Source organism: Dermochelys coriacea, chromosome 11 (genome assembly GCF_009764565.3).
Source record: "Dermochelys coriacea isolate rDerCor1 chromosome 11, rDerCor1.pri.v4, whole genome shotgun sequence".
NCBI lineage: Eukaryota > Metazoa > Chordata > Testudines > Dermochelyidae > Dermochelys > Dermochelys coriacea.
This window is the reverse complement of record NC_050078.2, coordinates 69,701,002-69,725,954: the sequence shown is the minus strand read 5'-3', so window position 1 is coordinate 69,725,954 and position 24,953 is coordinate 69,701,002. Positions and strand designations below refer to the sequence as shown.

The 24,953-nt window shown below is 42.8% G+C and overlaps 1 protein-coding gene across 8 annotated transcripts in view; it reads left to right on the top strand.

Annotated features, from left to right (window-relative positions):
* Nucleotides 1-24,953, top strand: part of FN1 (fibronectin 1) — a 65,070-nt gene that overhangs the window by 10,019 nt on the left and 30,098 nt on the right. For all 8 annotated transcript variants that reach the window (XM_038421022.2, XM_038421018.2, XM_038421021.2 and 5 more), the window contains exons 8-22: nucleotides 649-828; nucleotides 2,572-2,748; nucleotides 4,439-4,591; nucleotides 6,644-6,772; nucleotides 8,387-8,530; nucleotides 12,691-12,812; nucleotides 14,276-14,453; nucleotides 14,912-15,088; nucleotides 15,970-16,098; nucleotides 16,225-16,314; nucleotides 16,801-16,995; nucleotides 18,911-19,183; nucleotides 22,471-22,737; nucleotides 23,970-24,064; nucleotides 24,628-24,796. In XM_038421022.2, the coding sequence (XP_038276950.1) occupies nucleotides 649-828; nucleotides 2,572-2,748; nucleotides 4,439-4,591; nucleotides 6,644-6,772; nucleotides 8,387-8,530; nucleotides 12,691-12,812; nucleotides 14,276-14,453; nucleotides 14,912-15,088; nucleotides 15,970-16,098; nucleotides 16,225-16,314; nucleotides 16,801-16,995; nucleotides 18,911-19,183; nucleotides 22,471-22,737; nucleotides 23,970-24,064; nucleotides 24,628-24,796 (2,478 nt within the window). The remainder of the gene's footprint in view (nucleotides 1-648; nucleotides 829-2,571; nucleotides 2,749-4,438; nucleotides 4,592-6,643; nucleotides 6,773-8,386; nucleotides 8,531-12,690; nucleotides 12,813-14,275; nucleotides 14,454-14,911; nucleotides 15,089-15,969; nucleotides 16,099-16,224; nucleotides 16,315-16,800; nucleotides 16,996-18,910; nucleotides 19,184-22,470; nucleotides 22,738-23,969; nucleotides 24,065-24,627; nucleotides 24,797-24,953) is intronic.

The following is a 24,953-nucleotide window of genomic DNA, read 5'->3' as shown; positions in this document are numbered from 1 at the left end:
GATACAAAGCCCGCTGAAGTCAGTGGAAAGGGTCTCACTGACTTCAGTGCATCAGGCATTAAGAGAATTTCAGCTGTTGTTTTCACTTGTAGTGAAGCCCAGTTTCTAAAGACATGCTCTCCTAGGTCAACACTCATAACGTGTCTTAATGTTCATGGCTCCTATGTGCATTGATGGGAGAGAAAACCCCATGGGGGTTTTTGTCCCTCACTAGAAAGTAGGATCCTGGGGAATGTATAAGAGGGGTGTTCTGAAGAGCAAAATGAGGAACAGCAAGGGGCTTGGAGAAGGGAAAGGAAAGAATCAAAATTTCTTCCTGGTTTTGATTATTTGGGGCCTGGTTCTGTAGGACAGAAGTAACTCCCATTTTGTTACATACATACGGCAATGGGAGAATAAAGCTATGGGATGCAGAATTAGCAATTTTATTCAAACTAAGTTGCAGCAGTATGTTTTTGTGGGAGGATGTAGGTTGAATGATGATGTTACAGGACTGGATCCTCAGCTGGTATAAATTGGCTTGGGACAATTGAAGTCAGTGCCATTTATACTAGCTGAGGATTTGGTCCAGAGAAGCTAGAGTTACTTTAGGCATGAAGAACTGGAGTGGGGACACTGAGCTGTAATGTAATGTTGTTTGTTTTAAAGCTGTGACCCAAACCTATGGTGGCAATTCTAATGGGGAACCATGTGTTCTGCCATTCACCTATGGTGGGAGGACTTTCTATTCTTGCACCACGGAAGGTCGTTCGGATGGACACTTCTGGTGCAGCACAACGTCCAACTTCGAACAGGACAACAGATACTCCTTTTGTACTGGAGAAAATGGTAAGCTCGTCTAGAGAAATGTATTGGGGGGGGAAAAATAGGTTGAATTTCCAGTATCTGGGTATGGTGAATATAAATGCTGTCTGGGCCAGATTTAGCTTGTCTAAATGGGCATAGCTCCACTGAAGCTGCTGATTTAAGATAAGATGAAAATGATTCCTCTGCAGATTAAAGTTACAGAGCATGGATAGTTCTTGTGAACATGTTCCCCATCTTCCCTGCATCTTGCAAATATTAAACTCCCAACCCTGGGATGTGGCGAAGGTGTCAGTTACCCTGGTGAAGTAGGAGTAGCCATGGAAAAGGAGGAGATGATGGGACTACATGTCTATTCTTTCCCCTTGAGGGTTTTCTTTAGCTAGCTAGCGAGGGTCTCCTGTAGTGCTGTCTGGGAAAGGGCCTGGATCAGCATTTTTATTTAAGAAAATCTCTGTGTCCTATTGCTCTCCCTATTGACCTTAAAAATGAAGCTGTTAACCAGAGTATAGCTCACTGTCTTTGATACAAGGACCTTTAGACCTCTCTTGGCTGGTTGAATTTCAACCAGTCAGACAAGAGCCCTGGCCCATATTAGGCTATGAGGGTGGGACACTGCCCAGAGTCTTATCTGTGCAATCCTCTGATGTCACTCCCTCAATCCTGACTCCCCAGTCAGATTGCCTTATATAGCAGCAATCCTCATCTGCCACTGGGAAGGGGTGCTGTGGCATGACTAATGCAACATTCTACATCAGCTGGGGGTGGGATGGGGAGGGAAGGGCAATGGTCTGGAAGCCCATGGACCTTCCATAAGACAGCAGCCAGACAGGGGAATGTCTGCTGGATCTGACCCTAAGTGAAGCACGGCTGAAGTTATTAATGTATTGATAGATTTAGTAATGTGGTAAAATACTTCTTCTCGGATCTGTCGTTTTTGAGCAGCGTTTCACTCGCATGTTTTTTTTTTTTTTAATATCTTCTGGTTCCTTCAGATGAAACTCGAGATCCCTTTCCATCATGTCACATTTGTTCTATTTTAAGAGAATTCGTGGAATTCAGCTGCTCTGGATTGCATTGGTGATAGGTGCCTAGGAGATCCCTTTTGCTCCACTGTGGGCTGGGGAAATCTCAATATAGGAGGATGCAAGCAAAGGCTTCATTCTTTCTGGCTATTTGTACATCATTGAGTTGCAACTGTTTCCTAAGGGCTGAGGTTTTATTTAAAGTCCTTGGTTATAGCCCAGCTCTCCGTTAAATCCATCCAGCCCCATTTACTTCCATGGGCTGTACACGTGTTCTAGAATGGAGAGAAGATTTGACTCACTGGACCAGTTCCCTCACCCTACTCCTCTTTGTTCCTGATGACTCTGTTGGTGCAAAGAAATGCTAAAGCAGACCTCTGATGATCTCTCTGCCAGGGGAGTCTGTGGGCATTGTGGAGCCGCTGTTACGATTCCAAAGCCGATGCCTTCCCTGGCCCAGGGGATTTCCCTGCTCTGATTCCCGTGGCCAGGCCCGCTCTTTCCACATGGGGGATGGCGGGTGCTTTCTGGTTATGCAATCCCTTGAACGTGGACCAACCTTTCACATGGTTTACATTTACATGATTAAATTACCCTCTGTCAGAAAAGAGGGTTAAGGGTACTCTGAGGAGGGGCACATGCAAACTGAGGGTCCGTGCTATGTTCTGAAACAACTCCTGGCTCCTCTGAGGAGAATGCTGGCTCAGACACATCTTTCTTTTACTCCTCCTGCTTTCTGTAGTTCTGGTCCAAACCCGGGGTGGCAACTCCAATGGTGCCTTGTGCCACTTTCCCTTCCTGTATAACAACCGCAATTACACGGATTGTACTTCTGAGGGAAGGAAAGACAACATGAAGTGGTGCGGAACCACCCAGAACTACGATGCTGATCAGAAGTTTGGCTTCTGCCCTATGGCTGGTAAGTTGTGGATGCTGGTGCTAGATGGGAAAATCTCTGGCTGGTCTCTGCTCAAGACCAGTCATTGAGGTTTCTGTTTAAGGCCAGTGGTTCTCGGACTGTGGCCCATGAAATGCAATTGGGATGTGGAGCCCTTCCAGGTGTCCACTGAGCTGCATCCGTCACTGCGGTGAACCTTCAGTCATTAGTGGCTTTCAGGTAGCTGTAGCCCAATTCAAGTTGCTTCTAGGACTTCTAAAGGTGTTTTTTTTTTTTTTTTTTTTTTTTTTTTTTTTGACCAGTGACTTTAGTATTCCAAATAGAAAATAATTTACTCTGCCCGTTTGCTGCCGAGAATTCTGGGCCAGATCCTCAGCCAGGGTAAACTGCGTACTTCATTGATGTCAGTGGCGCTCTAGAGGTTTACACTAGCAGAGGATCTGGCCTTATATCTGCAGAAGCCTTCTTCCTCGCTACTCATCCTTTCCTCTTGCCAGATCTTGCAGTTACGGATGACCCTGTGTTTCTAACATCACACTGTTACTGTAGCAATTATGCAGGTCTCAGTTTATGCAAATCTCAGTGATGTCCAAAGGAGTTGTGTGTGTTTAGAGCTAAGGCAACGGAGAGCACTAGCACTTCCTGCAAGATCAGAATACAAGGTGGCTATGAGAGCCCATTTGAAACAGCAAACCTTTTATAACTCAGTAGTGCCCATGCTACATTTGCTAGCATACATACAATTCAGTATGGAGCAAATAAAACTAGTAATACTTTACACGTATAGCGGTGCCTTTTATGTAAGGATCTCAATGTCTTAACAAACATTAGCTGAACTCCACAGTACCCCGTGACGTAGGTGACAGATACAAGGATCATTCCACCTGCCACTGAAATGCAGCCACCTTTGAGATGGAACCCAGCACGTGTTACAGTGCACAGGAATGAGATGTAACACTTTAAGACATGAAGTGGCAAGAAAGAATACCCCATCTCATTGAAAATGCAAAGGCAATTTTATGTCCAACCTGTGCTGGAATTCGGCCAGGAGATAAAATCCTTTAGAAATGGTAATTTAGGTGAAAGTATAGGAATAGGTTCTTGGCTGATGTATGTTGCCATAGCTCCAAAGACTTCAACAGACCTACAGCAGTGGAGGGTCTGGCCCATGATTTTCCTTTGGACGGTGATGATCACATATTTTCATAGAAGGCTTGTAACAAAAGACATTTTTCCTCCACTCCTGTCTATCAAAAAGTAAAGTGACAATTAAATGATGGTTTCCTCTTTCTTGTCGTCCTTTAAAAGCAACATGGCTGGGTCTTCACTCCCTTTGTGCCTTGCATAGATATTTACATTTGTGTAAAGTGAGTGGCCAGCAATGGTGGGTTGTACACCCACTTTGCACAGCCATCCATAACTACACAGTCTGCAAAGCAAGGGGGCATCACACCCAGTCTCTGTAGTTAGAGCTTCATAGGTCTGGAAGTAGAAAGACCCAATTTAGAGTGAATAAACTAATGTCAGGGACTTGCATTTAGAGAACATCAGCACCTAGTGAATGTGAGATTTGGAAACCTAGTGGGGTCATAAAACCCCCACAGTAGAGTTTGGAACCCATAACACCCTGGGAAGATGTATAGTGGATTATACAAATGTTTATGCTCATTGTAACTCTAACTAAATAAAACCCCTCGCACTTCTTGAACAGCCCATGAGGAAATCTGCACAACCAGTGAAGGTGTCATGTACCGTGTTGGAGACCAGTGGGACAAACAGCACGACATGGGCCATATGATGAGATGCACTTGCGCCGGAAATGGCCGTGGCGAATGGACCTGCATTGCATATTCCCAGCTTAGAGGTATGTGTCTTAATTTATGCACCAAGGGCCTGATCCAACTCTCATTGAAGTCAAAGGGATTCTTTTCATTGACTTCATTGGGAATTAGAGCAGGCCCCAAAAACAATTCTACTTCAACAGGTCTCACTTGTGGAGGCCAGGAGGTATATTTGTACAAAGATCCAGATGTTGTTTACATTCAGGAATAGCACCAATTCAGCACTCACTAAACCTCGATTAGCTTGATCAATGCACATCCTTGCGTTCTCTTGCTTACATTTAAGGTTCAGCACCATTGCAGCTACTCTGGTTGCTGAATTGGGGCTATTCTCCTGTGCAGACAAAGCCCCAGGCTAGGCTGAAGCTTGACGACAGGGTTAAAGGGCAGTGCAGTCTTGTTTTGCTATTTTGAAGTGAGGTTATTAATTCCTCTGTGTAGGATGAATTACCTTTGCAGGCTAATCTATATGAAAAGTTGGCAGGACAGTACTGAGATTTCTTTTAAGCAGCCCAAGTAGGGAAGTGCTTAGACAGCACCAAAAAAGAGGATTTCAAAGGGGAGAGCATAGACATTTTGATCATCCTAAAGCTACTTACAGCATTGAATTCGTGTCTGGAAAAAGCAGAGTGGGTGCTGTCAGAGAGCCAAGAAAGGACGCTAACACCACTGCTGAAATTGGATATAATTTATACAGAAAGGCGCTCTCAAGGGCTTTGAGGTTTTCCATGCGTCTTGTGCAGAACGGTGAGAGATGCACAGCTAAAGGATCTGCTGTTCAGTAAAGCTCCCTTCTAACTCTGCCTAAACGGCCAACGCTCAGGATTCTGATCTCTGAAGGATGGGTCTTGTGCGGAAATATGGGGGAGAGTGAAAGAAAACTGTCAGGTTACAGCAACTTCTGCTGAAAAGAGTGAAGTAACCTAGTCAGGAAATTTTTTTTTTAAAGGGTGTGGGTTCTCTCAACCCCGCTGATAGATCATAGCTTTCAGGAAACCTCTGTGGGCCTTCTTGTAATATTTCAGCATTTACAAAGCATCAGTGGATTTAGTCTCACAACACACCCGTGAGGCAGGGAAGTACTAGCCTCACTTTACAGATGGGTAACAGTGGCAGTGCAGATTAAATGATTTGCCCAAGGACAGGAAGGCTGTGGCTGACCCAGAATTGAACATGGGTCTTTGGAAGCTGATTCCATGCCCTGTCCACTAGCAGTGCAGCTAAATCCTTCCATAAATAACAAGCCATATTTATGACGGTTGATTGCTTCACAAAGCAACTCGCTTCTATAGGGGTTTTCAGGTTTGCTTGTTTTCTTAAACTAGCTTTTATTGACCAGATTGCTTTAAGGATAAAGGGTTAGGGCCAAGTCCTCAAATGGTATAAATTGCCATAGCTCTGACTGCAGGATCTGGCCCTGCACAGTGCATCAGTGGGTACAAGTAATAACTGGGGCAGATAATACATCAGTTTCTCTCTTAGGGTTACAACAAATTGTCGTCAAGATACCAAGCAAAAGAAAGTTCAGAGAACATTTTGGGCTGCATTGTGTTACCTTTGCTCACGCCGAGTAGTATTTTACTTCCACTGAAATCAGTAAGGAGTAACGTGCTGCTCAACTCGTGTAAGAATATCACAATCTAGCCCTTTATAAGCAAATCCAGTGATTTTTTTTTTAATATGTCATTTTATGTGTCAATATGTCAATTTGGATTTTAGTTGCTGTTTCATGTGCTATAATCAACATGCCACGGGAACCCCATTTGAATACTTTGGGCCTGGATCCTGCAAACCTCCTTACTACAAGCGTCCCTTAGCACACAAGTAGTCCCCTTGATATCAGTGCTGACAAGTGGACACAGGGGGATCATAGTGTCTAATCCTATCCTGGGAAGATCACACTTATCTCTGACAGATACCTGAGGGGCTGTGTCTCTTTTCTAGAGCTTTTTGTGGCAATAAGTCTCATTGCACTGATGGGGAGGGGGAAGAATATGTTCCACAGAAGAAGTATTCTGTAACTTCTTTTATTTAAAGCAATCGTTGAGGGAAGTATCCTGTTTTCTCTCAAACAGACCAGTGTATTGTCGATGGCATTACCTATGATGTTAACCAGACATTCCACAAGCGTCATGAAGAAGGACACATGCTGAACTGCACATGCTTTGGCCAGGGTCGTGGGAGATGGAAATGTGATCCTGTCGGTAGGTTAATTCCCAGCTGCTCCGCTCGCCAAGGCCAGGTTGTAGCTACGCAATAACAAGGAAATGTGTGATAGGGCAGGTGGGTGAATTTGGGTCAGATCTTTGGATAGAATCTGCCCTCAATCACACTAGGAGAAAACTGGAGTGACCTGTGACTTCAGAGGAGTTGCAGCACAGTGAGTGAGAGCAGAATTTGACTTAACACAGGTTATCTGACGTCATGGGAGAAGCTGATAATATCTGCAATAACCATAGGTAGTGGCAACTTTACTCCTTACTGATTCCTCCCGTGGAGTATTCCTACACTATAACACTCTGTAGCTTCAGTAGCTGCCAATGTTACGGGGTAACAGATCATTTTTAGCTACCCATTGGACGGAGCTCTGACAAATAAGGCCTTCAGCAGGGACCTCCGATTTCGTGCAATCAGCTGTTGTGTGGAGCAAGCCAGTAATGCTAAACCCTACCTTGTAAATTGTTCTTTTTCCTCTGCTTTGCTGAAATCTTCTGGTCTCTTGACTGAACTGAAAAGCATGGAAGATTGCACCCGCAAATATTATCTTACTGTGAACTAAACTTCTTTTATTTGGTTGCTTATCATACTGGGCAGCCAAACAAAAAGAGAGCAGGCCAATGCTAAGAGTGCATGGTTTAATAGCATGCCAGAGTTTAGCTAAAACCATCATAGTTCTGTACTAGAATGAAGAGATTTCTACTTTTCTGACCAAAAAAACGAATGCTGATCTGATGATAAGACTTAGTTGTTTGATCTGCGATTACCAACCCCAAGAGAACTTTAATATGTTTTCTTTGGCAACAGTTCAGAAAGCACTAGTGGTTAAATTCTGCTTTATTTATCATACGTCTGCCCAGATTTACTGGAGATCAGATAGTAAAGTTCTTGCAAATGGCTCCTTTGAAAGAAGGAAATAAATTTTGTTTTAAAATGAGATGGAAAATATCAACAAAGCTGCTGTCTGTTCAATCTTGTCATTGATTTCTCCAAACCTAGTCCCCATTCTCCCAAAGGGATTATACAGTTAATGCTCATTGCAGTCCATCAGTAAGACTCTTACTGAACCGGTTTCAGATATGAGTTACACTCACCTGTGTCTGGAATCAACGTGTTGAATGGTGTTGCTGTAGAGTTTACACCTGAGTTTTGCCAGTGACTTCATGGGAACAAGATTGAGCCTTAAATGAGAGAAGAACAGGTGCAGTGGCTGAAGGAGAACCAGGCTCTAAAATAATATCTGCTGGCCAGCTTCTTGTGGAAGAGAAGCTCCCATTGACTCTAGGGGGAAGAAGGACTGCAGGATCAGAGCCTGTCCTCAGCATGTTGTCATTGTCCAAAACATACCACAGCTGAATTAACATCCAAACATCTGACTTGCTGTTGCAGTAGTAAATCTAGGGTCTGGATGAGTTTCCATGTACCCTAGTTTTGAAGTTAGACTTCTATTGCCCCTTTGAGTAATGCTTGCAGCAACACTATTTGCAGTGTGTTTTTCCTCTTCATCACTCTCCTGTATGTTGATCCAACATTTTGATTTTGGTTTTTTGGTCATTTAAGTCAACATTTGACACTTACCTGTACCTGTTTCATGCCTTCAGACCAGTGCCAGGATTCAGAATCCCGGACCTTTTATCAAATTGGGGATTCGTGGGAGAAGTATGTTCATGGTGTTAGATACCAGTGCTATTGCTATGGCCGAGGTATTGGAGAGTGGCATTGTCAACCTCTGCAGACCTATCCAGGTAAGAATCCTAAAGATTAAACACATTCTCCTGACTAGCTCTGTTTTAGTGTGATAGGATGGGGTTGGCCACATGAGCAGAGCACAGGGTAAATACCCAGCCTGCTTCCTCCGCTGATCTTAGCAATCTGCATGTCCTTTCATATCCTTGTCAACGTCAAATAAGGTTAGGTGGTTTTCCCTATATATAACGAGCAAGTAAGGGTTTGAGTTCTCTAGGTTCTTTTGCCTGGGGTTGGTTTGCAATTGTTCAGCTCACAACATGGTAGGAAATTCCTGTTGGTTTTCTTCAGCAGCAGAACTGTTTCCACCTGAAGGCGGACACAAAGTGTCAATCTTACAAGTAGAGGGCCAGAGACTGATCACAATGAAAATTTAGAGTCATTCCATTGGCTTCACTGGAGTTACTGTAGAGTCTAGATTCACACTAGAATCTGGCCCATTGTGATTTTATTTCCACTTTGGTGTTTCACTGAAATTATAGCTTTGCAATCTATCTATTATCTATATATTGCTTGAAGCTATTATACCATGTATGGCCAGACCTTTCTTACCCAACCCATCTGCTGAAGCAAAATGCACCATGGGAGGAAATGCCTTCCATGGTCAGTGCCCCAAACAAAACTTTTGAACTCTCCTTTGCCCAATCAATTCTAGGAAATATTCAGAGGCAGGTCAATGTCTTTGTTTGCTGGTTTGTTCTTTTGTAGTTCCATGAACATAACGTGATAAGAGCAGCAGTTGCACCAACTCTTCTGTTTAAAGTTTGCTTCTCCAACTGGGCCTTAGTTTAAATATTAAAACTTTACAGGCAAACACTCTGACTAAAGGATTTGTAGAAAACCAGTTCCACTCTCAATGTATTGTTTGCTTCACTGGCCCAGACCTTGCTCCACGTTGGTATAAATATTTAGTAGCTCCATTAAAACTGACAGAGTAATTTTAGTGCATAACTTCTTCTACATCATGAAGATGATTGGCAGAAAAATTGCTAATAAAGCCAGACTCAGAAAAAGGTAAGTACTCAGTTAACAACCATTGGACCGCTTTGGTATTTTACAGGCCTGTGTATTTACTGTCTTATCACCCACATTTCTCTGAGGCAAAACAGTATGCTCTAATAACAAAAGTATGTTGCAGTGAAGATGTAACTGTGTATGAGTGGTGTTTTTAGTTTATAGAAATGGAATCCTTGTGAAAACACACAGCAAAATAATAGGCTTATGATTTACATACATACGTTGTCTTAAGGAGAATAAAATGAGATCTGTGAGTAGCTGGCAAGTTAGTACTCATAAGAAGAGCTGGTCAGGATTTTTTTGAGGAAATGTTTTTTCCATCAGAAAATGCTGTTTTATCCAAACTGAAGTTTATCAAGAGAACTGTTAGCTTCTGACAAATTTTTCACTTCAAAAGTTTGGGGGATCCTCTTTAGATCCCCTTGCATCTTGTATGGCCCTCATTAACCCAGAACCTGAGTGCCTAACAATCTTTAACGATTTATCCTCATTGCAGCCCTGTGAGGAAGGAAAGGATGTGAGGCACAAAGAGACTAAGTGTGTCTACAATGGTGGGGGGGGGGGGAAATAAAAACTAAAACAAAACAAAAAAAAACCCAGCAACCCCACTGCAGTGAGTCTCAGAGCTCGGGTCAGCGGACTTAGTGCAAGCCCCACAAGGCCATCTAGATTGCCCTTGGGCTCTGAGAAACACACCCCATGCCTAGTTTCAGAGCCCAAGCTCCACCCCAAACTTGAATGTCTAAACTGCTATTTTTAGCCCCTCTGTCTGAGTCAGTTGACCCAGGCTCTGAGACTCAGCTCTGTGTGGTTGTGGTTCTTTTTTTTACAGCGTAGATGTACCCAAAGTGATTTGCCCAAGGCCAGGCAGGAAATCTGTGGCACAGCAGGGGACTGAATCAGTGTCTCCCAAATCCCAAGCTAGTGCCATTATCTGTGTGACCTTGGCCATATTGCATAGTCTCTTTGGGTCAGATCAACAAAGGTACTAAAGTTCCTAACTTCTGTTGATTTCAGTGGAAGATAGAAATCTAAATACCTTTGTGGATCTGGGCCTTTGTGCCTCCAGCCCTACCCATCCTTCCTCTCCCTCTATGGACACATATTGAGGCTCACAACTGAACTCTGAGAGACAAAACAGGAATTGGATGGTAGAACTAAGGTCTGCCAGTGAAGGGAAGAATGGGACACAGCCCTCTGGATTTATTTGCTGAATTTCTTACTGAGCCTCATTGACTCCTCAGACTTCTAAAACAAACATCTCACTGAGCTATGTGAAATATGCGCTTCGTTAGACTGGAAACCAAGGCTTCAGACTTTCTTTAGACATGAGAGGGCCTGGAAATGTGCACATGAATCAAATATAAAGTTCCTGAATGTAGATTTGGGGTTAGACAAGCTTTGAAATATTCTCTGGGTGGGTATGGATTTGTTTAGGCTGGAAGTCTTTAAGTATATGCAGGTATGTACATTACACTGTTATGCAAACAGACCATAAAAGGAAACCTTTTTTTAAAAAAAGGAGGGGGATTTAATGGCTAAAATAACAGATCATCCTGCAGAGTCAGACTGCTCTATGCTGGAGTTCTCTGGGAACTTACACCTACTGTGTAAGACCATCTGAGTGTTCAGTGACCTTTTTAAGTGTTTATTTGAAAGCTTTTCACAGCATAGTCGGGGAGGAGTCGGAGAAAGAAGCATAAACAAGACAAAAAGGTGCTGTGAATTATGAGCTTGATCCAATACCCAATGGAATTGTGGGTGCCTTTCCATTGGTCTCTAGTGGGCATTAGCATCTTTGGTCCTGATTTCAGCAAAGTACTTAAGCACATGCTTAAAGTCAGTGGGACATACGGATGTGCTTAAATGCTTTGCTGCATAGGAATGCACTTAAAATACATGATTAAGTGCTTTTCTGAATTGGGGCTTTTATGAGTTTACAAAAGTGCTCTGTTGCAGGCCTACAACTAAACCTCCAGGCTCTCTGTTGGCTTGTGGGCCTGTGGGTGCAAGTCATGCTTTTCCTCCACACAGGTACTTAAGGCAGTCATTTCAAACGCAGGTTTTAAAATTAGTTAATTCAGAGATGTTGTAAAATGCATAGTGTCTTTTAACTGATTATCTTCAATCATTAGCAGAAAAACTGCCTTTTCCTACAAGATGAAGAATGTGTCATTTTGAATAAACATAACGGAAATTGTTAGAGATCCCCTCCTTTTTCTTTTGAAGCCTAAGGCTGGGGTCCTTATCCAAACAATTGTATGATGATATGGGGCTAGTCCCATTGAGAGATGGAGATGCAACTTCCTGAATAAGAGGTTCACAACCTATCCCGAAACATCTCCACAAAAATATGGCTCTTCTATATGGAAACTTATTCTGCCCCTAGTTCTGCTTTTGTTCCAGTACATGTAAGAGACTTCTGAACCTTTTACTGGCGGTGGCTGTATTGTTGACCTTCTCTCCAGCTGGTCAGCATCTAAGATTCTCCAGCATTCTGAAACACCCTGATTTTACTGGGTTACCTTGTGCAGCTCTCAGGACATCAATCCTGCCTTGGGACAGACTCTGATTAGCTGTGGAGATCCATTTTAATTCTGGGAAAGCATTCCATGGACCCAGTCTACCAAAGTGCTGGACCTACCCAACTCCCATTGGCTTAGGCATTGAGAATCCTCAGCATCTTGCCAGAGGCTTTAAGTTAGCAGAGATTTTTTGCTTTTAAAAATTAACCCAAATTGCAGCGAATAGTAACTGATAAAATTTCACTTATTGTAAGCACATGTTGGAAAAAGTCCTCTTATTCCCCATGCGCTGTCAAACTATCTGGCTCTGTTTTGCAAGTCTCTTTCCATACCACTTATGACACAAGTCTTCCATCACAGACACAAGTCTTCCATTGCAAGTTTATCCAGACAGCATATGGTAATGCCTATAGAGCAAGATGAGACAGGTGTACCAGAGCATTTGTTATAATGAGTGTTGGAGCCTGGGGGATAGAGTGAAAACCTATTTATTTCAAATGTTCATAGTAATATTGGACAAGCAAATGCATTTTAATTAATAAATCTTGGATGCAGTGAATAGCAAACTAGAGGGGAAAACTCCCTAATTAAGTTAAAATGGGGAACTTCCCTTTCAGGTGCCACTGGTCCTGTGCAAGTGATTATCACTGAGAGTGCAAGTCATCCTAACTCCCATCCTATCCAGTGGAATGCACCCGAATCCTCTCACATTTCCAAGTATATTCTCCGATGGAAACCGGTAAGTGCTTCCTTCAATCATAATATAAACCATCTGCATTTATAGCTCCTGACATCCATGCAAGGCTCTCAAAAGCCAAAAATCAAAAGATTTTTGGTTTTGGGCTTTTAATTTTTTTCCCCAATGAAAACCTAAAAAACACTAATGAAAACAGAAATTTCCTGATAAAAAAATTCCTGTTTTGTTAAAATTAAAAGAAAAAAAAAAAGGTATATTTCGGGGGGCGGGAAGGATTACATTTTCATCCAGCTCTAGTTGCTAATTCAGTGATCTTTCTCTACTGTAGAGGACACTTGCACTGAGGATTAAAAGTGACAGATATTATCTAAGCATGTACAGGGATCATGGATATTTGTGAGTGAGCATTACTGATCAATGTACTTATGAATTTATGATTTCAACTGGAGTTAGGTGCCTAAGTATCTTTGAGGATCTGGGTCTACAGAGTTAGCAAATATGCTAGAAAATTAGGCAGGTGGAGATTATGTGTGGGATGAATAGTATAAATCCTTGTGAAAGTTTCCTTATTTGGAGGGAACGTTGGCTTTGTACCATGGACATATTACTGGAACAACTGGGACAGATTGTATCACCATAACGAGGAGGTAGAAATGAGCAGGATACAAAGATGTAAACAGCTGGCAGCAGATTAAATAAACACAAGTTATTGCCTTTCTTCTGTAAAGTCTGAGCCAAAAACTGGTTAGCCACAGCTTGCTGGCTTATTTATATTTAAGAATGATTCATTTTAACCAGTGCAAATGAGTCGTCTGACAGTACCTCAGACAACACTCTCTTTACAGATGCCTACTCATCCATTAAACATGTTGGTGCATACGCACCGCTTGGCATTACGAGAACAATCTGGGTCTGGTCCAAAGCCCCTTGAAGTCAGTCGGAATCTTTCCACTGATTTCGATGGACTTTGGATCAGGTCCTTAATCAAATGAGCTTTAAACACCAGGGGGCCTGACCTTAGCAAGGTGGGAATTTAGTTTAGCACTTCCTGTAGAAATCAAGTGTGGGTCAGAGGGGAAGAATCTTGCTGAGCATTGTTGTCAGAGGGTAGCTCAGTGTGTTACTGGATGATCTCCAAATATTTACCTGCTGTAGAATTGCTGGCTGACTTTTCTAGCTTCTTGGTTGATCACTGGGTATATATTGCTGCTTAAACCTTTTCAAAGGAGAACCATTACAATCTCAGGGCATATCTCTAATTTTAACAGGATCGTTATCCAATATCCCGTTATAAATTAACCACAGCTGAATGCCTCTGGAGGGCCACAGTGCACTGCTAGCCCCTCCTCCTGAGGACTTTTGTTCATCCTGATATTAGTCCTGCCACAGATATAGGTGTCCAGATACCACAGTGATCGGCTGCTGTATAAAAGCGTAATTTGAGATTTCTGCTCTTGGGCTTTGGGGGGTCTCTTTCATGGTATTGGATGTCTTTGTTCTCTTAGAAAAACCAGAGAGTGGCATGGAAAGAAGCCACCATTCCAGGTCACTTGAACTCCCACACTATCTCAGGCCTGAAACCTGGGGTGTTGTATGAAGGGCAGCTCATCAGTGTGCAGCAATATGGACATAGAGAGGTCACACGCTTTGATTTTACCACCACTAGTACTACACCTATTTCTAGTAAGTAACCGTATGAAACCGTATTTCCATACAGCCGCTTTCCTACACTTTACTTCCTTGTACAATCGTTTCCTAAGTTATTTGTTTCCTGTTAAAAATTCAGCTGCATCCTCTGTGGATATTATAATAGACTGTTTGGGTTTTTTTGCTTATTTGCCACATTGCTTACTTGCCTTTTTAGAAAGGTAATGCATCCAATGAAGTGAGCTGTAGCTCACGAAAGCTTACGCTCAAATAAATTTTAGTCTCTAATGTGCCACAAGTACTCCTTTTCTTTTTGAGAAAGGTAATAGGTACGCCTAGATCCTAGCTGGCGTAAATCGACAGAGCTCCACTGAAGACAATGGACCCATGTCAATTAACACCAGCTGAGGAGCAGTCCCTTAATTTCTTTAGGGTTGGCATTTGTTAATTCAAATAATACTTTCTGACATCTCTGCATCTGTTTTCCTTTGCAGGCAACACCCTTTCAGGAGAGACCACTCCCCTTTCTCCTGTGGTTGCTACCTCTGAATCAGTCACAGAAATTACAGCAAGTAGTTTTGTAGTCTCCTGGGTTTCTGCCTCTGACACTGTCTCAGGATTCCGCGTTGAGTACGAACTTAGCGAGGAGGGGGATGAGCCACAGTATCTTGGTAAGGCAGATATTTGAACCTGTTTGGCTGGGGTAGATTAGTGTAGCTCCATGGTGGGGAGTTGCTTCTCCTACTCTTATATCCGTGTGAATTCTTAGAACCATCCTTTTTTTCAACATCTGACTAACTCTTGTTTAATACTTTTTTTTTTTTATTGAGATCTCCACATTCTATAATATCAGCATATTAGACTGGCTGGGAATGATGGGCTGGGGGTTAAAGCACTGGGCTGTGATTCAGGAGATCTCGGTTTCATCCCTCTCTGCCATAGAGGCTCTGTGTGAGCATGGGCTGGTCAACTTTAGTCTCTCCGTTTCTCAATTCTCTCTCTAAAATGGGGATGGTAATATTTCATAGGGGCATTATGAGGATAGTGCTTAAACACTACCAGGAGTTGCCCTCCGGAAAAGAATATGAGGGAACAGATGACATTCTTTGTTTGATTTCCATTCAGCTGCTGCCCCCCTCTGAATGTTTAACATGAATTATGCATGAACCACCCAGATAATTCTTCAAAACTTCCCTGACAACTAGAAAATCAGGGTGCGAATTGGTGTGAAATCAGTGCTGGACTCATAGCAGCAGCTAAAGTCAGGCAGAGTGCAGTTGGCTGCTATGCAAACCTGCCACTGCACCTTACGGCTGACCTGGTTTCCCCTGGCTAGACCGTGCCCCGACCTTCTTCTAAGTAGCCTGCCAGTTGTAGAGAACTGTCCTAGACTCTGGGGCTTTGTGATGGGACTAGAGAGCAGGCTCAGACCAATCAAATGTTATCACAAGAAAATTTTGACTCAACAGAACCAACCCAGAGTTTTTGGATGGTTTGTCTGGTGAGAAAAAAGCAACATTGCTAAGTCTTTTCTATTTTCTTTTTTGCAAAGATCTCCCAAGCACAGCCACCTCTGTTAACATCCCGGACTTGCTACCTGGACGTAAGTACATCATCAACGTCTATCAGATCTCAGAAGAAGGAGAACAGAATCTGATCCTGTCTACTTCCCAGACAACAGGTACATGTTGGGATGTGCTGCTTGGCTTTGGAAGTCTCTATTCGGTGGATTGTTCTCAGATGTTCTGACATGTCTTGGCATCACTTGCTTTTCTCATCTGTTATTCCCTTAACCTCTTTTAAACAGCACCTGATGCACCTCCCAAACATAACGTGGATAAAGTTGATGACACTTCAATTGTCGTTAGCTGGAGCAGACCACAAGCTCCCATCACAGGTCTGCCTCATTTACATGTAACTATTTTAAACTGTTGAGGGAATGTTTGTAAAACCTGACATTCAGAAGAGAGGAACATACAAAGCACCACAGAGCAGACGAGCAATTCTGTCCACCCTTGGATGCCACATGAAAAGTGTCTTTCAGACAAATGGGGAGTATAAGATGCACCTTGCAGGCAGGCTGCAAGGAGCCTGTTTCATTCCTGATGGGCTTTCCAGTTTGAACCCTGTAGTGCAGTGGGCTGGGTGCAAACTGATTCTGCGGGTTCACTTGCAGATCCAGGTTTGACTAACCACAACCCCACTATCCTCTGCACCCATGGCCTCTGTCTGCCCCCACATCATCCCCATAACAAACCCGGGATGCATATTCTTAAAAGTTCAGGGGTGTTTTTTGGATCCCTGGGGGAAAATGTGTTTTTACAGTTCCTTGTGCTGGTGGCAGTGATTACGTCTGGTGATCATGTCTGTTTTATCACATTAGGCTACCGAATTGTCTATACCCCATCAGTGGAAGGTAGTAGCACAGAGCTCAACTTGCCTGATACAGCTACCTCTGTGACCCTCAGTGACTTAATACCTGGGGTTCAGTATAACATCACCATCTATGCAGTTGAAGAAAATCAAGAGAGTACTCCCGTCTTTATCCAGCAGGAAACCACGGGCATCCCACCCAAAGGTAATAGCCAGCATGTTTCCTGGGATATTGTTCATTCCAAAGCAATTTGTCAGACACAGCAGGGCCTAATGAAAATAAAAATGCAGTCTCTGGAGTCCTGCTTTAGCTGTAAGTGGACCACCAGCAAAGGGCATACAATCAACAGTGTCCTTTACCCAAAACCTCACCAATGTTTAGCTCGTGTACAAGCTTTAAACATTGACATATTAAAGTCAAATGCAGCTTTCTGCTAATCAGAGATGACCACTTTGGGATCACTTGTTTTCATTAGCAGAGACTTTATTTTATTTAGGCCACGTCCATACTACAAAATTATGTCGACCTAGCTTGCATCAGCATACAACCCCCGCGGCTATTAAATCACTTGTGTGTGTGCACGACTTGTTCCTTGTGTCGGTGGTGCATGTCCTCACTAGGAGCGCTCGTATTGATTGTATCGTCAGCGTTGGACGTTGTGGAATGGCTCCCGAAAGCCAGGAACTGTCTACGTAAGCAACGCAGTGTCTGCGCTGACACTGCGTGGATCTAATTACATCAACTATGACTCTATGGTGCTTGGGGAGATTGCAGTACTAAATTGGCGCAGAGAGGAGCTTGGCATCAATGGGAGCCAAACTGAAGTGAAGACACTTCCACAGCGAGGTCGATGCAAGACCGCTTACACAGAGCTCATCTTTTTGTTCTGTGTTTGTACAGCACCTAGTACAGCGGGATCTATAACTAGGACTCCTAGGTGCTTACTGCAGTACAAAGAATAAATAATATTAATACTTAGCATTAGGATGACAGGCCAGTCAAAAGGCTGATCCCTGTAGTAGGACCATGTCTAGGCAAAGGGAAAATCTCAACAGATTTTTCTAAGTTGTCATAAAGATTCTCGTGCAAGATCGTTTGCAGTATTGAAAAGGTATCTTGTTGCCATGATACTTCAGATGTCTAGGGTTTGGTACCCTGATCCATATTTAAACACCTGAATAATTAACCAGATTTTTTTCAGGTATTGAGCCCCTGCTGAAGTCATTAGGAGTGGAAATTGCTCAGCACTTAGGGATTTGGGAGCTTAACTGTAGGCACCGAAGTTTGAAACAAAATTGCCCTTGATGCTTTAAAAAAAAAAAAAAAAGGGGGTGGGGGGGATCTCAATTAGGCTGTATAACAGAACCAAAAAGAAACGTTCTGAAAGAATTGGGGCCAGTGTGGTGAGAGTGGAGTCAGATGTTCTTGCGATGAGACCAATGCCAGGAATGAACTAGGTAGGCCCTATGATTTGTCATTCATATAGTCTGAGAATTACCAATGTTTGTATTGGTTAACCGTAAGACATCGTGTAACGCATTTGCACAAGTAATCAGAAACCTCAGTTGAATATAAGACTCCATAAAGGCTCTGATACTGCACCATTGAAGCAAGTGGGAGTTTTACCGCTGACTTCATTGACGCTGGGGTCACACCCTGCAGTTGTTTCATTATAAAGGTATTGGATTTAAAATTAATGTATAGACTCTCCAATCATTCATTAAAGCCTTTTCTTCTTGTTTCCAATCATTGGATAACTTGGGGTTTTTTGTTTGAGGGGGAAAAAAAACTTGTGGCTCTATACAAAGTTGACATTCTGCTGCTACGTGCATTTGCTTTTTCAGTTTTAATTTTTTGTCAACAAAATAATCATGTGTAAATCTTGGACTAAAAATCTTCTAAGCCACCCAGTGTAATTTCAGATGTACAGTAGACTCAGGTATTTTCTTAAAATCATTTAAGATAGGGCGTATTTGACAGTTTCTGGTCTCAGTCAAACGTCTAAGAGTTTAGTTATTCAGTCAGAACTCGCTTCTTCCTTGTTCCATACCTTATTCCTGGAGTCACCTTTACCATTCTGTAAGGAATCCTTCTGTCTTACTGAATGTTTCTCTGTCAGATGATGTTCCTTCACCCAAGGAGCTACAATTTGTGGAAGTCACCGATGTCAAAATCACCATCATATGGACCCCACCATCGAGCACGGTGTCTGGCTATCGGGTGGAAGTCCTCCCGGTTAACCGCCCTGGTGTACATGGACAGAAACTGCCTATTACCAGGAATTACTTTGCTGAGGTCACTGACCTTTTACCTGGAACAACCTATCTCTTTAAGGTCTTTGCAGTGCTCCAGGGCCGGGAGAGCAAGCCATTGACTGGAGAGCAAACGACTAGTAAGTGTCTTTCCTTGATGCTTTTTTTTATGGACTTGGAAGTGACTCTTTTCCCCCTCCTTTAGAGTAACAAGTAAATACATCACTTAAAGTGAAACAGTTCGTTCATTCTAGCCATGCCACACCCAATAAGCAAAATGATGGGACTGAGAATTCAGCTGATGACGCAATGATCTCCTTAATAGATGTATTCTCTTCTAGTGCTTTCTGATAGGGGTTTAACTCTCATGGTGTTTGGAAACAATTTAATGTGGCAGGAGTTCGTTCTCTCTCTCTCTCCCCTCCCCCTCCCTCTTTTTTTAATTGATTGAGAAGGTATGTGCCCTTCTCGCTCATTGCTAGCAAAGATCTGAGGCTGTAACTTTTCAAAGGCACCTAAGGGTGAATTTCAATGGGATTTGGGAGCCTAACTTGCTTAAACTGCCTTTGTACATCCCAATTTAAATGCTGATTGCTGCACGCTTGGCTTTCATTGACTGCCATAGGAGCTGTGTGTGTGCCTCTAAGAACAGGAATCGGCGCATAGTTAAAGTGACGATACATCCCAGTGTTACCGTGTCAGTCCTGGTTTGTGATATGATGTCCTTCTACTCCTTTCAGGAGGCATGAATTGCCTCATCAATCAAAATATTGGGGGTACAAAATGTTTGTTCAAGACCTCTGGCTACCTTGCTAGAAGGTGTTTGTTTTTACAGCCCTGTTTCACTGTTGTCACACAGAGCTTTGTTCAAAGTCCACTGAAGTCTATGGATGTTTTTTGCATTGATTTCAATGGGACTTTGGATCAGGCCTATAGGGAGTGCGTGTTTCCCCCTAATCATTGTTAAAGGTCAAAGCCTCTCATGATTTTGTCAGTGACGACAGTACAGTTTCAGTGCATTGAAAAACCCCTCCTCTGGCTCCTTGGTGTGAGGAGAAGGGGACTTCCTGGCAGTCCCTCTGTCCCTTGCTTCCCACAACCATAGAGGGGCTGGAAGCAAGCAACTGAAGGATGCAAAGGAAAGAGGTGAAGCTCAGCGTCTTTGATTTTCCCCATCTGTAAAATGGATATAATGATACTGACCTCCTTTGTAAAGTGCTTTGAGATCGACTGATTACAAGTGCTGTGTAACAGCTAGGTATGGCTATTGAAGTGTTTTCCCGACCCAAGGAAAGAAGATCAAAGAATGTCAGAATGTGGCTCTTGTGAGTATTTCACAACCCTGAAAGAGTGGCCACAAAAGTGTCCCAGTTTTTGATTCTGAAGTTGCACACAGGGCCAGGCTTTCAAAAGTGCTCAACTCTCATTGGTCGCATATTCTGAACGGTTGTTCTCTTTGTTGAAAGTCTGGCCCAGAGTGTCTAAAAGAGAGAGAAGCAAAAGACATTTTGATCTTATTTCATTTCCTCAGAATTAGGTGACTGGACGTTTTCAAAAGCATCTACATGACTAGGAGCACAAATCCCATTGAAAACACTTTTTGAAAATCCCACCCTGAATTTCCTTCACTGTTTACCAACAAAAAAAACCTCAAGTGGCCAGATTTTCCCCAAGAGCTCAGCTTCCATTGAGACCTAAAATTTCCAGTGTTCGTTCTCATTGGGGTTTGCCGGGTGCAGAGCACTTCTGAAAATCTGCCCACTTCATTTAGGTGCCTAAATGGGAGCTGAGCTCTTTTGCAAAACTGGCCCCAAATGTTTGTTTGGAATATGAAACTGAGCCTAGTTATTTGAGTAGGCCTGCATAGACCTTGTAACACACATCTGGAATTGTTTTCCATAGGCTGTGATCATCCACTTAACTGCTTTGTCTTAACCACATTGCTAAAAGTATTCAGATGCATTGTGTCCTGGGAAAAAAAAATCAGTCAGGTTGCCCAAGAAAAACTCTCCAGCAAAAGTCTTCCCTTGGTGCAAACTTGCTTCTCCCTTTGTCCTTCTGTTAAACAGTGGCCTACAAATAAGCTATGATTGTGTGTGCTTTTTTTTTAATCTGTTTTGCATGGGTGGAAGAAGTGATAAAAGCCTAATACAGCTGACCAGTCAAATTCTGTACTGGTATAGGTCTACATACGAGAAAGAGAGATACAGCACTATCATTTTGTGTGCGGAACAAGCCCAAGTGTCAGAGCTTCAGATTCTCTAAATTGCTGGTTCTCAACGGGGAGATCATTAACAGGCTTGAGGAGGGTCACAATAACTCTCCCTTTCTTTATGACCATCCTTATTTTCTTTATAGATAGGGTGGGGAAGGGAGTTATTTTTTTCCCTCCTCAAAAATTTTTGATAAAAATTAAAACACGGAGTGTATGTCTATACTACCCGCTGATTGGCAGGCAGCGATCCAGCGGGGGTCAATTTATCGCTTCTAGTCTAGACACGATAAATCGACCCCCAAGCACTCTCCTGTACTCCTCCGCCACGAGAGGTGCAGGCTGAGTCAACGGGGGAGTGGCAGCATTTGACTCACCGCAGTAAAGACACCGCGGTGAGTAGGTCTAAATACGTCGACTTCAACTATGTTACTCATGTAGCTGAAGTTGCGTAATAGAGATCGATCCCCCACCCCAGTGTAGACCAGGCCTGAGAACCCAAAAACTGAGACTCTCTTTTTTGGAGGGGTAAGTTCCATTAACAGTTTTTTGACTAAATGGAAATTTGTGAAAAAAATTACTTTCCATTTTTAAAAAAAAAATGTGTAGATGGAACGTTTTTTGACTGATGCTAGTTGCAACATGGGATTGTGGCATGGAAAAGTTGAAAACTACTGCACTAAGCAACATAGGGCCAGATTTTTTTAAAGGTATTCAGATGCCGAACTCCCATTGGGCTTTCTTCTTCCCAGGACCTTTTCTGGACTTTAATTCCTATAAGTAAGCATTTTGTCAGAGGTTAACAGCTCTGCTGCATTCATTTTGGTCTAGGTCCAGCACACCACTTAACTATGTACATAACTTTAAGCACATACTTAAAGGCCCTGACATAGCAAAGCACCTAAGGATAAAAAGAATGCCAGTATGGAGACATATGAAACATTCCAAAAACCTTGTATAATTCATCTAGCAGAGACAAGCCTACATAGGGTTATTTTTACAGCATTGTCCCCCGCTTGACTATTTTAGGTTAACGTATTCCTCCCCAGAAATGTGGTGGTGTTTTTTTAATTAAAATTGGTGCATATGTTTTGGTATCTCTAAAAAAAAAAAAAAAAAAAAAAAAATGACTACCAAGATTTTTCAAAAGAAAGCCTAACTTTAGGCTTACACCCATGGAAGAACTGTTAATTCACACTTTGCGTTTTCTTCTAGAACTTGATGCTCCCACCAACCTAAGGTTTGACAACGTTACTGAGTCTGCAGTGTTAGTGACCTGGACTCCACCACGTGCTCCAATCACAGGATACCAACTGACTGCAGGTCCCACAAGAGGAGGCCAACAAAAGCAGTACAATGTGGGGCCATCTGCCACCAAATACGCACTGAGGAACCTACAGCCTGGGTCCGAGTACACTGTCTACCTTGTGGCGGTGAAAGGCAACCAGCAAAGCAGCAGAGAAACTGCAGTCTTCACTACTTGTAAGCATGATGGGTGCTTATTCATTTACCAATGATACTGTCATCTTCAAAAACGTAGACTGCTTTTGAAACCTGCCACTCTAACTCGTCTTTCAAAATTAGTCCTTTGAAATAATATTTGAATGGAGCTACTTGGGAAATGGTTTTCCCCCCCATACTCCATAAGAAATTTAGGCAAAAACCAAAAATGTTTCATTTCAATTAGAAATTTCTGATTAAATGTTTCAGCTTTTTGTTGAAAAACAAATCTAAAGCTGAAAATTTCCAAAGTGTCAGTTGTCAGCAACCCCAAACACCAGCACATTTCAGGCAAGCGAACATTTTCAGTTTCACCCGACCATATTTTGATTGTTAGTTGGATTTTCAAATTTTGCAGCGAAAACCCAGGAGGAGAAAAAAAAATCATTAAAAGCTGACATTTCCCATGGAACTGTGCATTCTGATGGAAAAAAGCCATTTTTCCTCAAAAAAAAGTTTTCAGACAGTTCTATGTTTGAGCCTTTCTGGTGTGTTAGCTAGTGGTTGAAGAAAATGAGTAGTGGATAAAAGGGCTGTTTCTTCCCAAAGATTTTAGGGTTATGATGAGTTCATTAAGAACCACTGCATACTTGTAGAAAGAATAGATAGATTTTGCTATTCAAATAATGATGAAGCTGTGATATAAACCAACAAAAATCAAAACCTCTCATCGATAAGACTGATAACCACATCCTTTGTTCAACGGAGTGTGTGGGTTTTATATCTGTGTGAAGTTAAAACCAAGCGTCCACATTTATCCCTGCTGTAATATTATTGACTTCAGTAAAGTTACACCAGAGATGCACTTGGCCCATAGTGTCTGCCTTAGTTGTGGTCATTTCTGGTGAGGACGCTGTGGCTGAGATAAAGAAAGCTATTGCCTTTCACATCTACTTGACTGGACTAAGTCCATTCCAGGTTAGGAATGTGTTGTGTAATTGTATCCTTTTTAAATTGAGTTGACAGTATTTTAAAGAATAAAATGCAAAATCTCTGCCAAAGCTTTTTCTGTGCGAAGTCTGCGAATATATGCTAGGATCAACCAAATTATGAACCCTTAAAACAAATATTGTAAATGGTAACAAACATTGACACCCCTTCCTCCCCCCCACTTTGCCCCTAAACATCATGAAGGGCTACCCTCAAAGTTACAGATTTCTGTAACTCTCTGGGTAGTGCTGAGTTTGAACTCCATTTTTCTGTTCCTTTCACAGTGCAGCCCATGGGCTCCATCCCTCCCTATAACACAGAAGTGACAGAAACTTCTATTGTTGTTACCTGGACACCTGCGCCAAGGATAGGTTTCAAGGTATTTTCCCACTGAAGCCTTTGGATCTGTTTTGCTCTCTCTTGCTTAATTCCATTAGCTGTCACCCAGCTCAGACCAGTTAAGAATGAATGGCCATAGACGATGGTTTGGGGAAAGAAGGGTAGTGACAAATATGGAAGCACTGAGTACAGCAGGGCAGTGCCTTGTGTTCCTAACCCCTGAATAGTCGCTTCAGATTAACATATTTATGCAAAGGAGGTGATGCTCACACATGCCTGTTCCAAGGTCCATTGAAGTCAATGGGAGTCTTTCGCCTGACTTCTGTGGGCTTTGGATCAGGCCCATATTTGGGGCCTCGAGATGATTGTCCGTCACGCGGCACCAGGAGGTTGCACTGTCCCATTCTGCTGCATGATGCTGTGCTCCTTGAGGCTTATCCACCTACAGGGCTATCCATGCCCTTTGTGTTCCAGCATTGGCTAACTTCCCCACAACAAGACACATCCTCCAAAGTGATTAGCTGACAAGTATGCTTACAGGCAGCTCGATTGGCTCATATGGGAGGCAGGAATGCAACCTTCCCTCTTTCTTCTCCTCTACAGCTGGGTGTGCGACCAAGTCAAGGCGGAGAAGCTCCACGAGAGGTGATTTCTGAGTCTGGTAGCATTGTTATCTCTGGCCTGACTCCTGGAGTGGAGTATATCTACAGCATTTCAGTCCTGATGGACGGTCAGGACAGAGACACGCCGATCATCAAAAGAGTGACAACACGTATGACACATCTGAATATCCCTTACTAATCTGTAGTGCTCTGACTCTACTTTGCTAGGTCATGGTGTGGTTGAGTGGGTAGGGTCCTAGTGGAGGAGTCAGGATGGCTGGATTCTATTTGCAGCTCTGCCACTGCAGGATAGCCTTGGGCAAGTCT